The following is a 12,886-nucleotide window of genomic DNA, read 5'->3' on the forward strand; positions in this document are numbered from 1 at the left end:
GGGGGGGGGGGGGGGGGGGGCTACTGAAATGCTAAAGACAGTCTTATCCGCCCTGTCCTTGCGCTTGCAGTAGAGTGTGAGAGCCAACTGATCTGAAATAGTACTTTCCAGATTCGTAATCAACACTATGAATTCTCTCAAGGAAGATACTCTCGACAATTTACAATTTAAATAGCTTTACCACAAGCTTACTCTACTCTTTCCTTAGAGATAATCAATTTTAGAGAGAATCTATTTCCTAATCTCATCAATTTCAGTCTGAAAGCTTTATTAGTTGCAAGTAAGGATATTGAAAACCTACCTACGTACTCTGAAATCTTACCACCTGTGGACCAGTGTGGTGCCAGGGCCGTGCCTAAGCCTAGTCACTGTGAACAGTCCCAACAGGCTAGTACAATACTGGAGGTAAAACCCCCTCACCCCCTTAGGTAGACTAGACACATATAAAAAGTTGCGCCATCCATAGCCGAGCCTCTTTCGTGTATGCCAAGTGGACATATTCCGAAAGTATCCTATCCAGCAACTTGTCATGATCTAGGCTAGGGTACATAATCCTGGGGTTTAGACTATCTAAACTCGGTAACAGGGGGCACGCACTAACCCGCCCCGGATGAGTGGGCTCAGAATATTCTTCCGGGCATCCTTTTCAGGATCAGGAATAACTACACTCAGCTTGCCGTACTCATAGGTGGTTGGTTATGCTGATCTATTGCTAGCCGTCATGACCTAACTGTCGAGGAGCGTCGAGAAGTTCCATGATTTTACTTTCCGAGACATGAGTCCAGCGATAACTATAACCTTGGAAATAAATCCGTTTCGCCCGAGCTGCTCAAAAGAACAGAATTGTCTTGTACTGATATGAGGATCCTATTTGGTCTTTCATTAATAGACAGCAAATTACATAAACGATACTAGCAGTACCTCAAGACTGAAGGAACAGAGGTCGGAAAATTCAAGCCAAAAAGAAACAGTCTTCAAGGCAGGACTATGATATAGAACGGTTCGTGGTCCTGGTGAAGGGTCAGGGAGTCTGTGGTCAACATATCCGATGCTGAATGGCCCAGTTGTTGAAACTGCCCGCTATCCGAACTTCGCCGGCCTCGAAAAGATAAATCTATTTCTTATTTGAAACATCTGAGACAGATAGTCAGCACTCTCCTACTAGCAAAAGTGCAGTATTGATGATGGCTTTTCACATACTGAATTGGAAGTGAATGATATCTCCGTCTTGGACAATCTGGGAGAAAATAAGGTCAGCTGATGCAGCATCAGGAGGATTCCGAGTGCCTACATAGGACTTTCCTTCTAGTCGGTATTTCCCAGCAGCCTTGATTGGACCCATGGACTTGCCGCCTTCACAGAGGTCATGGAAGTCTTGGTAAGCGACCACTTCAGCTTTGATGAATCCCCTCTCAAAATCGCTATGGATAGCTCCAGCAGCTTGTGGTGCTAGGCACCCTCTTGGAATAGTCCAGCATCTGATTTCTTTCTCACCAGCTACGTGAAAGTCAGCGTGGAACCTAGCGGTGGCAATGTGTGAGCAGACCGGTGAAGTAGTATTGCAGGCCGAGCTTTGTGAATCCTTCAGTGATAATCTTGTCCAGCCTTGACTTGACCTTGCTCTCCTTGAGAAACTCGGCCTGTGCAGCCGGATCGTTTTTCATGCTGTGGAGCTTCTCTTCAAACTCGATAGAGAAAGGGATAATGTCTTGGGGAATGCCTCCGTGCTCGGTAACCCACTTAGCTATGAGCGGCAGGTACTTGCTCTTCTGTCTGAGATAGTCCTTCATTGTCAAGTTGACGAGGTAGATGGTTGGCTTGGTGGTGATTAGCTGTATCTTCTCGCTGATGAGCGCAATCTCCGCGGGTGTCCAGCTTCCGTCTCTGACTGGCTGATCCTTCTCCAGCATCTATCTCACGGTTGTGAGCATATTTAAAATGTTTGGACCTATGAGACTGGAAATTATGCGCTCACTGCTCGGATCTTTGTCGTTGTTTCTGTGAAAAGAGGTAGCATCTTGTACTTGCCACCTGCCTTTCTGACGATTGCTTCCTCTGCGATTATTGTTTTCTGCAGAATGTCTAGAACGGGAGGGTTAGCTGATGTCAAGCCGGTTCAGAGGGCAATGCAAACCGAGATCCTTCTTGCAAAGTTCGCTTTGGATGGTATCTAGAAGATACCACAATTAGTTGCGTCAGCTTGATAGAATGAGCTGAACTAACCTAAGTCCCGGACTGGATCTATCGAGTCGTCGACATGCAAAACTTGATCGTTATCGAATGCTCTATCAAAGGGTCCGAGTCAGTGTGAATGTGCGACAGTTTAGCTTGGATTCTGTACCTGACAACGTGGAACATGCCATCAACGGCTTGGATATGAGACAAGAAGGCATTTCCAAGTCCCTCTCCTTGGGAAGCCCCCTTGATCAGGCCGGCAATGTCGGTGACCTGCAGATACGCTGGGTACATGGACGGCGGCTTCCAAAGGTCACAGAGAAAGTCCTACAAGTAATGCCTATTTCAGTCACCCATTGGGGGCCTTTCTATAGAGTATCTCGACTTACATATCGAGCGTCGGGAACCGCACATCTCGCCTCATTGGGCTCAATTGTACAAAAGGGGTAGTTCTCTGCAGCGGCGCTCTGCTCGGTCAAGAGATTGAAAAGGCTCGATTTGCCCACGTTAGGCAGACCAACGCATCCCATCTTCAAGTTCTTGCGAACCCTTCCAAAAGCAACAACATTGTCCTTGACAGCTTCAACCTTCTTGGGGGGCATCGTGACTGTATTGGACAGGCACAAATGAATACTGGAAAGCTTGACCTTGGAGGGTTGAAAGAAGAAAGAATCCCCGGCAAACTTTTCAAAAGAAATGGCTGACAACTCACTTCTGGGCCCACTTAAGGGCATGGGTATAACTTTAGGGTGTTCCCGGCGGTTAGTGATGGGCCAGAGCCTAGACCTTGCCGTTAACTATTCGTTAAAATTTTGGACCTAAAGCTCATTATAATGGAAGGATATCAGTCTCTTGCATCTTAAAAAGGGTTCGTAATTAAAGATTGTTATGACCTAGATCCTGATATTTACTTACAAGTATAAAGCTTTATAACTATAACCAAAAGCACCTATGTTACTTAACTCACCTATGTGACAGTCCAGAGTCCCTAGCTTACCTAAAACGGCTCCCTCTCAGTGCCCCAAAGTACTGTACTCGGGTGAGTGTTGACTGAACGCGCTCTGTAGATTTGTTCAGATGCCGTGTCATCTGGATTTCCTAAACGGCGTTTTGCTCAACCCGAGGTATTTGATCTTCCTTAGGCGCTAATGAGACCTTTGTCAAGGAGTGTCTGATAGATCATCTCGGCCACTGCCTTGTGGCCCTCCGCGTTCGGATGCCATGCCGAGAACTTCCATAAACGCAATAAATCCAACCCTGCAACCCAAGGCTCTGGAGAACCAACACCATGTTCCTCGCTCAAGCTTGCTGCGGGTATTCTTGTGCACCACTCTTGCCGCCCTTGAACGGCTTTCACGGTGGCCTGCTGAACCACTGCCGCGACCTCTCTGTGATGCTCTACTCTTCCCGCCTCAAAAGCGATACCGCTCGCGTTATCATCGGGTCCGAAAATGGTCAAGTATTCGACGACCACGACCTGTGCTTTGGGTGCACGTGTATGAATTGCATCAAGCACAGTACCGTACCGCGCCGCGAGACCGTTGACGTCCGGCCAGTCTGGCTTCTGATCGCCTCCGCCCGTGGCCCACTGCGCAGCTCCGAGAATCCATCGCGGGACGGAGTACGTTGCGACGACACTTTCGCGCATGACAGTCAAAACATAGCCTACGTCATTTCCACCACCCAGTACCAGCACCACATCGGTATCAGCTGGTAGCTCGGAAACTTGAGGCGGAAAGGTATGGAGGCCAAGCATTGACTGCGGCTCGTTGAGTAAATTGAGGAGTGTTGCGCCTGAGACACTCAGATCGGTGAGCTGCGCGCCAATACGATCAGCAACAAGGTGGGCATAATTGACGCCGGATCGCATCGCCCACCGATGTATTTGCGGCGGGATGCCAGTTCCTGCGGCAAACGAACTGCCGAGACTGGCTATCTTCAGCGGCATGACAGTGAATTCGAAGCGGACCAAATTGTAATTCGTAGTGTCAAGTGAGGGTTGAGCTCGATGGTAAAATAATTAATGGGCTATGCGCCGCGCAAAGTAAGCACTCACGACCGGATCGCGCTACGGATTAACCCTCGGGAGGATCACTGTCTCACGCATCATTCAGTAACACGAAGTCCGAGGTCTAGCGTGCGGCACTGTGATGGGAATCCTGTAGGATTGTATGGTCGGCGAATCAATGTCTAGTCGAGGATTACATGAATTATATCCCGATCAGAACGATATTGACGAATATTATGCTACTAAGGCTAACTTTAGTGGTGAACGACAACTGACGCCAGCCGGCCTTCACCAGGACCCTCGACGTTATGACCCCAAGGCATTCAATTAGCATCTAATTTAGGTAGGCGGTGAAGCAAACTACTCAGAATGCAGATCAATTGGCGCTCACATTCTAAGAGCCGATCTCCACTTGGTATGATAAGATTACCCACGACCAGACCAGACTGATAAGCCCATTCTCACTACCATACCACATTGCCTGCATCAACGTCGAGTAACATGACCTTGATGGAGGTAGGCGAGAGGCGGCAAAGCCCTCCAAAACCCACCGGCCGTCGCGAGCGTAGCGGATGTCTGACATGTAGGGATCGGTACGTGCATCAGGGCTAAGAGCTGCGATGATTGTGAGCGATAAAGGCAGAACTAATCCTTGCGCATGCAGGAAGAAGCGATGCGATCAGAATTATCCAGTGTGTGATGCCTGTCGTCGTCTGAACTACGTCTGTCGCAGGGACGACCCCCGATGGCCCAGAAAACCGGGTCGGCCTCGACGCGCACTGCTCGAGGCACAAGCGGCGTGCCTGTGCTCTACCAGAGTTCCTGACATCGCGAACTTCTGGGTTGGAAGCGGCAGTAGCACGGCAGGTGATTCGGGATCTCGGCGGAGGCTCTTCCTGCGGTACTACACACAGGGACTGGCCGCCTTGATTACGACTAATTTGGAAAACAACTGCTTCCTATCGGTATTTCTTCCTCTAGCTATGGACTCACCTCCTTTTCTTGATGCAATTCTTGCCTGGTCATCCACCCATTTAGCTCTGCGCGATGAATCATATCAGTCGTTCGCACTGCAGTGCCGAGGGACAGCTCTGAGGTCTCTCACCGCTTCCTTGTCATCCGCCCAACGTCAACCCGAAGTTGAGCTTGCCTGTTGTCTCGTCCACTGTGCTCTTGAGAGCATATCCGGCGACACCAGACAATGGTTCACTCATGTGCAGGGTGCTCATCAAGTTATTCGTTCAGTGTGTTCCTCCAAAGGAGGCCAAAGCAAACTAGATCTTCGTTCATTCAACTCCTTCGAGGGTAAATGGTTGCTTCGGAGCTTTGCATACCACGATATCATGACGACGGTCGCAGAGGACAAGAGACCAATGATTGTAGCTGGTCACTACTGGCTCTTCGACGAAAAGGAGCCGCCCGATAGCCTGTTTGGCCTCGCTTCCAAGGTTATGTATCTCGTTTGCGAAACGAGTATATTGAATGTCGACATTCTCGAAAGCAATAATGTTCCAGCTCACCAAGCAGAGCTCGTTCAGAAATTCGAGAATCTTGAATTAGAACTCCTCTCATGGCAATGCGGATCTCACTCATCAAGCTCGACCTCAGGTCCAAGCCAATCGGACGACTTGGTAAAACTGGCTGAAATGTACCAAAATGCTGCTCTTTTACACCTCTGGCGGGTGGCACGTCGACACCGCTTAGCAGACCTTGACCTGCTCAGACGCAAGGTTGATGGGGCCGTAAGGAAGATCATTGACCAGCTACAGACCTTACCTGGAAGGTGTCTTGTAGAGAGCTCTCTTCTGTTCCCATTATTCCTTGCAGGTGGCGAGACCAGCGATCCGGAACTCGTCGACATTATCAGACATAGAATGCAAGATCTGGTCGAATTTAGGCACTTTCACAATGTCGCTGCCGCGCTAGAGGTCCTTGAAGAACTTTGGCATCTCCGATGGTCGGGCAAAACGCTAGACTGGAGAGACGTACTTGATCGAAAAAATTGGATGTTGTCAATAACATAAATTGACCTGACATCTGGAAAAAAAAACTAATAAGACGTTATCGAAACTCGGAACACTTTGATGATTCTCAAATGAGAGAATTATGTCACGGCACGCGGAATTGCAAGATTCAATTAGCTATAGCTAACATACTACCTCTGAAAAAGTATGAAAGAGATCAAGCGTTATATTGCCACTAAGCTAAACTAAGAAGGCTTTATCAAGCAGGCGGCCCAACTTCGTTCGCGAAGCATTAGGCGCATAATTCGCTGTATACTCCTCGATAGCTCGCACATCCGTGGTCAGGTCAACCTCGGCAGGCGCAAGCCATTTCGTCTTGTGCCATATCTTCCAACCGACGAAGATGACTGGGAATACAAAGACCATCATATATTGGAATAGGAAGTCAGGCACGTCGAAGTTTCCATCTATAAATATTGTCCAGCCACCAATGAGGGTGAGGACCAGGCAACAGCAAAGCGCAAACCAAGCTGCCATAGGTTGAAAAGGTGCCTTGTACGGGAGCGAGCTCGAGATTCCCTGTGCCGCACACGCCTTTCTGAATCGTGTGTAGGTGTACGCGATGACGCAGAAGTTGATGAGCTGCGATGCGGTTACTAGGGACACAAACCAGGTCAAGACGACATTCGCCGAATGGCTGACTTGCAGCCAGGCAAGTTGGCTTATACAAAAGACAACGGTGACGCACCAATAAGGTACTCCGCCCTTACTACAGTTTGCGAGCACACGAGGTGCCTTGCCCTCTAGTGCAAGACCATAAAGACTGCGGGTCGCGCAGTACAGTGTGCTGTTGCCCGCACTGAATGCGGAGGTTAAGATCAAGAAGTTCACAATGTGTGGTAAGATTGGAATGTCAAGCATATCCATGGATCGCACGAACGGTGAGGCCGCAGCGCCATGCGCGCCAGCTTTGTAAGAGTCAATCAACTTTTGATCGTTGTATGGGACTAGGATGCCCACAGCGAGTGAACCAAGCATGAAGAATGTGGTCAACCGCCAGAAGATAGACTTATACGCCTTAGGTAGTACCTTGCGCGGGTTCTCAGCCTCGCCGGCACACATCGATACGTATTCCGGACCCGCGACGGCGAAAGCTGCTTGGACCAGACAGTATAGAAATCCGAGGAAACGACCCGTGTCTCCCTCCCGGTATAGTGTGGCAAAGGAGCCGGGGTTCTTCCAATAACGGAAGCCAAAAGCGTCGTGCTTGGGATTGCCACCAACCATGACAATGAAGGTGTAGAAGATAAGCCCGACGATAAGAATCACCTTGCCGATAGATAGCCAAAACTCGGCCTCGCCATAGAAGGAGACATTGAAATAATTGAGGAGCGCGTACAGCGTCAAGAAGATCAGACATATGCCCCAGACAGGAATAGCATCAGTCCAATAACGAATGACGAGATTGCACACTGTGATTTCGTACGGGACTAAGACAAAGAAGGTCAATATTCGAGTTCAATGGAGCATGCCTAGATTTGGGGTGTTTCAATCATTACCTAGAGATGCCTGGAAGAAGAAGAAGTTGTAACCGGCGGCGACACCAAATGATTCATCGACGAAACGGCTGGCGAATCGAATAAATGGAGATGAAATGGGCAAGTATGTCGCCATTTCTGACATGCATAGAGAGATACATAGTACAACAGGACACCTGGAGACAAGTCGAACAGACTATGTCAGCAGATGCAATATCTCAGAACGGAGCAGAAAGGTTTATATACCATAATGAATATGCGAGAAAGAGACTCCCTGGGCCGCCAGAGATCAAACCGCGTCCGATGTTGACAAATAATCTATTAATTGAATCAGCAACCCTCTAGAAGTCTGTGTCCGACTGAGCTTACGCTGTGCCAATAGTTCCCGCGATACCAATCAGTTGAATATGTCGCGGCCTGAGCTTTCGTTGGGTGTGATCCTCTACCCATGGCTCGTTGGCCAGGACGACGGCAACATCACTATCGGCAGAAATGTCGATTGTCTCTTTCGGTGGGAGCGATGCTGCTTGATGCTCGGAGCTGGCACGATGAACTAGGGACGACATATTGCCGACTTGTTAAGGAGTGCTCGTTAGCGAAAGTTGGAAATGAGACAAAGGCTACACCCTCGTATATATAGTGTGATTGTCGATCGAACCATATTCTGGGAGAAAATCTTAGAGACCAATATCGTCTGTATCCTCCACTTCTTCGACTTATGATAGACCACCAATGGCCCTTGCCAGAGTTATCTTTTGGGGATAATGGCTCAATCTTGGCCCTTGCGCGAACAAAGACGACGTTCCTAGATAAGGGACATTCTAATCATGATCCGCATGATAACGTCGGAGCTCAATGCAAGATCTGATGAGTATTTGGACAACGGCTTCGCCAAGCTCTTAGCCAAATCCCGGTCTCTTGTGCTGCAATTGAAAACGGTGCAATTGAAGCACGGACGTTCGGCGGCTGCGGCGCGGGTTTTCGTATCGTGGCCAGGACGTTAGCCCGGCGGATAACTCCGTATTTCGTGAGATGCAATGTCAGAGTTTCACTTAGGTCGATTAGTAGCGCGCTTCGTGGCGAGTAAGGAGACAGCAAGGAGCCCCTTTTTTGCTTATCAGCCTTCACACAAATTGGAGCTACGAATGTTAGTGTTCTCCAATGACATAGATAACACAATCGGAGCCTAGCAGGGCTTCTTGTGGTGATAGCACAGAGCACTTGGCCAATGGAGATTGTTTCATAGATTCGACTTCAATTCTTAATATGATAAAAATGACTAATTGGGTCATGATTGGTATCTTCGGCGGCTCTGGCGGCTAATGCATCCCCGGAACTGCTGATTCCAGGCTCAATGATGAAGTAGGAGACATGAAGAAGGAGCATATTACTTAGTGCGAAGCGGCCTGCAAGAGAACAATCTCTCGAAACACTTTGGACGTACGTGAGCACGCATACAGCGCCTAGTTATGGCAACGAGTCATCGAAAGGATGGCCCTCGACCAGTTTTTCCATGATTCCCATATCTTCCACCGATCCTTTGAACGAAAGCCATTGAAGGTCGTCTCTCAAACGGGGCTCACAGTGACCTTGGATGATGGCCGAACTATCATCGATGCTACTGGAGGCCCTGCCGTGGCTTGCCTTGGCCATAATGTTCCCGAAGTAGCTGAGGCAGTGAGTGCTCAGTTGCAAAAGGTGGGCTATCTGTTCTCCGGTGGAGGATACAGAGAAGACACGACAGAACAGTTGGCAGCCCACATTCTCAAAGGCCATCCCGGAGGGCTCAGCAAAGCAATCTTCCTAGGATCTGGAAGTGAAGCAACCGATGCTGTACTGAAACTTGTCACTCAATACTGGCATGCCCGTGGGCAACCCCAAAGGGCGAACTATATTGCGCGCAAGCAAAGCTACCATGGTAACACGTTAGGTGCGCTCTCTGTATCTGGGCACGAGGGAAGACGCACAATGTACAAACAATGGCTCTCGCATAATGTCTCTTTTGTCGATGCGTGTTGTGGGTATCGCGGCAAGGTTGACAGGGAATCCGACGACGAGTATGTTAAAAGACTCGTCTGTCAGCTAGAGAATGAGATTCGGCGTCTCGGCCCCGATACAGTTGCCGCTTTCATTGCTGAGACTGTATCCGGTTCGACGCTAGCGTGTGTGCCAGCCGTCAAAGGGTACTTCCAAGCTGTACGAGCAGTATGCGACAGATACGACATACTCCTTGTTCTTGATGAGGTGAGAATTGTTTTTGGAAAATGTTCAGAGTCACTTGTGATCAGTGGGAATATGCTTAGTTGATGGGTTACTAGGTAATGTGTGGTATGGGTCGAACAGGAACTTTGCATGCTTGGCAACAGGAAGGCATCCGAGGCCCAGATGTGCAAATGATTGGAAAGTCGCTCGGAGGCGGCTTCATTCCTATTTCGGGCGTCCTCGTGCACCAAAAGATTTTTGATGCTGTGGCAACACCGTCCGGAGCGCTGGCAGGTGGACATACGTTTCAAGTAAGCTTGTCATATGATATCGATCCACTTCATTCTATGAACAAAGGGCAAACAATTAATACCGAGAGGAACTACAGACACACCCTACTGCCTGCTCAGCGGCTCTAGCTGTTCAGCGTATCATCGCTCGCGATAACCTCTATGCCAATGTCCAAAGGATGGGTATCTTACTTGAGAAGTTACTTCGTGCAAACCTTGGGAATCACTCTTTGGTGGGGAATATCCGTGGTCGGGGCCTCTTCTGGGCAGTTGAGTTCATGCTGGACCCTAGCACACGTACCCCCTTCGCGCAAGACGACGATTTCTCAGGAAGAGTCGTCGAAGAAGCGCTGGAGAGCTATGGGCTCCAGGTTTTGCGTAACATGGGTTTCCCTGGGACTTGGAAAGTGGATTCTGTCGTCATCTGCCCACCATTCATTGTGACAGAGGCAGAGATTTACGACATTGTAGCTCGGCTAAAATCTGCAGTCGATGCAATAGCTACGCCATACCTGGAGAGTGTGATCGTGAATGGCCACGATAAGCTTGTCAGAACAACCAGCATAGCTGTTTAGTAGAGCTGATGCTCGAGCCGTCACCCAGGTAGAAACAATGATGTGATTCTTCGCTATGCTGAGATTTGCGTGATCACTTACGCATTGAATCTTACTACTCGTCTAGGCAATGTTTTCTTCATCCCATTGTCTGAAAAGTTCGTAGATTAAACGTTCGTAAAGTCTTCTCCGTCCTTTTCCTTGTAAGTAGTATTCCCCGAGACGAGTGACTGCAGCTAGCTAAGTTTATAACCGGTTTCATTTCTTAACCTATAGTGGCACAGGCATATAATGTATCTGCGTGATGAACTCCCAAGAGGCTACCCTGCCTCGACGCTTTTGAAATGGCAAGGGGTCTCTAATAAGCTGAGCTAGGGAGCCGAATCCTCACGGAGGTGTGTATGGAAATGATAGAGTTGAGAAGAAGGAGTAACTAGAGATACGTCGAGGGCTTAAATCTATTTCTTTTGGGATGCTCTATGTGTAACATAAATTTCCGGTGCTGACTATAATGACTAGGTTGTGAAATTATCTGTTTCCGATCTTGTTTTTGTCGTTGTGCCGATGAAAGCCGATATGTGAGTCGCTGTGATCCCTTTGTTCGGGGTTCAGGAAGTCCGAATTAACAGGAATATGTCCTAATAGAGACTCTTACGAAGTCAAAGGATGGAAATCCTTTCTTGGCTCATGGCTGAGGAGGGAAGCCCTGGTAATCATCAGCTTACATGGCCTCCGCGTGACTTGTAGGGCTCAACGGGGGATCGTAAGAAATCCTTGCGTAGTGCCTCGGTGTGTACTATTTTGCAGTCCGAGACGCTCGTAAGGGGCACGCCACTCCAAAAGCAATAAACTCGGCGTCAAGAGCATCAAATGATCACGCCTCAAGCTTACATTGAAGACATTATTTAGATGTGTGTGTTGCTAGCCAGGTAATCGTTCGAGCCACAATCCTATTTATAAACCCTAGTCAGAATTAAGTCCAGACGAGCGTTCGGGTATGAAATGAATATATATACAAGAGAGTTCACGGCTGTATAAATTTAGACCCTAATTCAACAAGCGGCAACTCAAACTTCAGATTTTAAGATCTTTAACACTTTATACAACATGTCGAAAGTTAACGGCACAAAGCACCATCACAAGAAGCCTCTGGCGAGTGCTGGAACCGTATTTGCCCCGATTGTCGGGCCGACAGACGAGCTCAGGTCATTCGCAGATGACGCTTACAATGGGATCATTATTCAGGAAAGCACTGCCGTCGTCAGGACTGCTATTCGGGAGTACATGAGTGACAATTTTGTTTTCACGTACGTCTGCTCTGTACCACAGAGTGTTAATGAATCGTTACTGACTACCAGCCGCATCTAGCATCAATGGCCAGAGGCTTACTGCTGATGAATGGATTGACGGATTCATGGAAAATAGGAAAAAATTGAGTGGCATTTACGTGACTGAAAAACGAGTCACTGTGGTTCCAGGTGATAAGGAAGGCCTTACCGGCTACGTTTCTCACTTCGCTAAGGTTGAGGCAATCGAGCAAGGCGTCGGGAAAATTGTTGCTGATTGCGTTTTCAACTACGATATCGGCGTGAGTGAAGATGGGAAGCGCCAAATTGAAGCGGTAAATGCTGTTTGCGGCAGGCGCGTGGTTGACGAAGACTCTTGAGCAACATTAAAGGTTAGGCGCATAGTTAGGTTCTGACTTGAACGCTGTTTCTCTTGCTTTGCATCATAAAATATCGTTCATTTAAAAATATCAATATCGTCTTTCCATATTCAGAGTTGTGCTAAAAGGGGCGAACTCTTTCACGTAAAGCGGATGCCAAAGCTAACATTTCACTGGCCGGTCGCCTCTGGGCATCAGAGCAGGTCAGGGTAGCCTTCCTTAGGTGCTTGTCACTCGGGAGTCTAGTCTACTCTAAACGCTAGACCTATGATTTCAAATAATACAAAGGTTCTTCCACAAGGGTCATCAGACAGGGAAAGCTTCTACAAGCGTTGAAGACTTCGAAAATCACCAGCCGATCTGCTCACACGGTGGCCATTTACGTAGTGATGTTGAGTTGGGGGAGCAGGGTCTTACCCCTGCCAGCAATCAGGTGACTTATTTGCTACTACTTACTTCATTTTTACTTGTCTCACTTAGCTATTACTA

At 48.4% G+C, this 12,886-nt stretch overlaps 2 protein-coding genes across 2 annotated transcripts; both read right to left on the reverse strand.

The window, feature by feature from the left end:
- Positions 1-1,520: 1,520 nt before the first annotated feature.
- UCRPA7_5873 (hypothetical protein) lies at positions 1,521-2,777 on the reverse strand (the record flags this gene model as incomplete). Its single annotated transcript, XM_007918418.1, has 6 exons — positions 1,521-1,910; positions 1,976-2,082; positions 2,135-2,170; positions 2,224-2,285; positions 2,342-2,502; positions 2,565-2,777. 6 exons carry the CDS (start codon positions 2,775-2,777, stop codon positions 1,521-1,523), a joined length of 969 nt encoding a protein of 322 aa, XP_007916609.1.
- Positions 2,778-6,387: 3,610 nt separating this feature from the next.
- On the reverse strand, positions 6,388-7,821 carry UCRPA7_5874 (putative general amino acid permease protein; the record flags this gene model as incomplete). Its single annotated transcript, XM_007918417.1, has 2 exons — positions 6,388-7,637; positions 7,707-7,821. 2 exons carry the CDS (start codon positions 7,819-7,821, stop codon positions 6,388-6,390), a joined length of 1,365 nt encoding a protein of 454 aa, XP_007916608.1.
- Between the last annotated feature and the right edge of the window lie 5,065 nt (positions 7,822-12,886).

The sequence above is a fragment of the Phaeoacremonium minimum genome, assembly GCF_000392275.1.
Source record: "Phaeoacremonium minimum UCRPA7 unplaced genomic scaffold PA7_03_scaffold_436, whole genome shotgun sequence".
NCBI lineage: Eukaryota > Fungi > Ascomycota > Sordariomycetes > Togniniales > Togniniaceae > Phaeoacremonium > Phaeoacremonium minimum.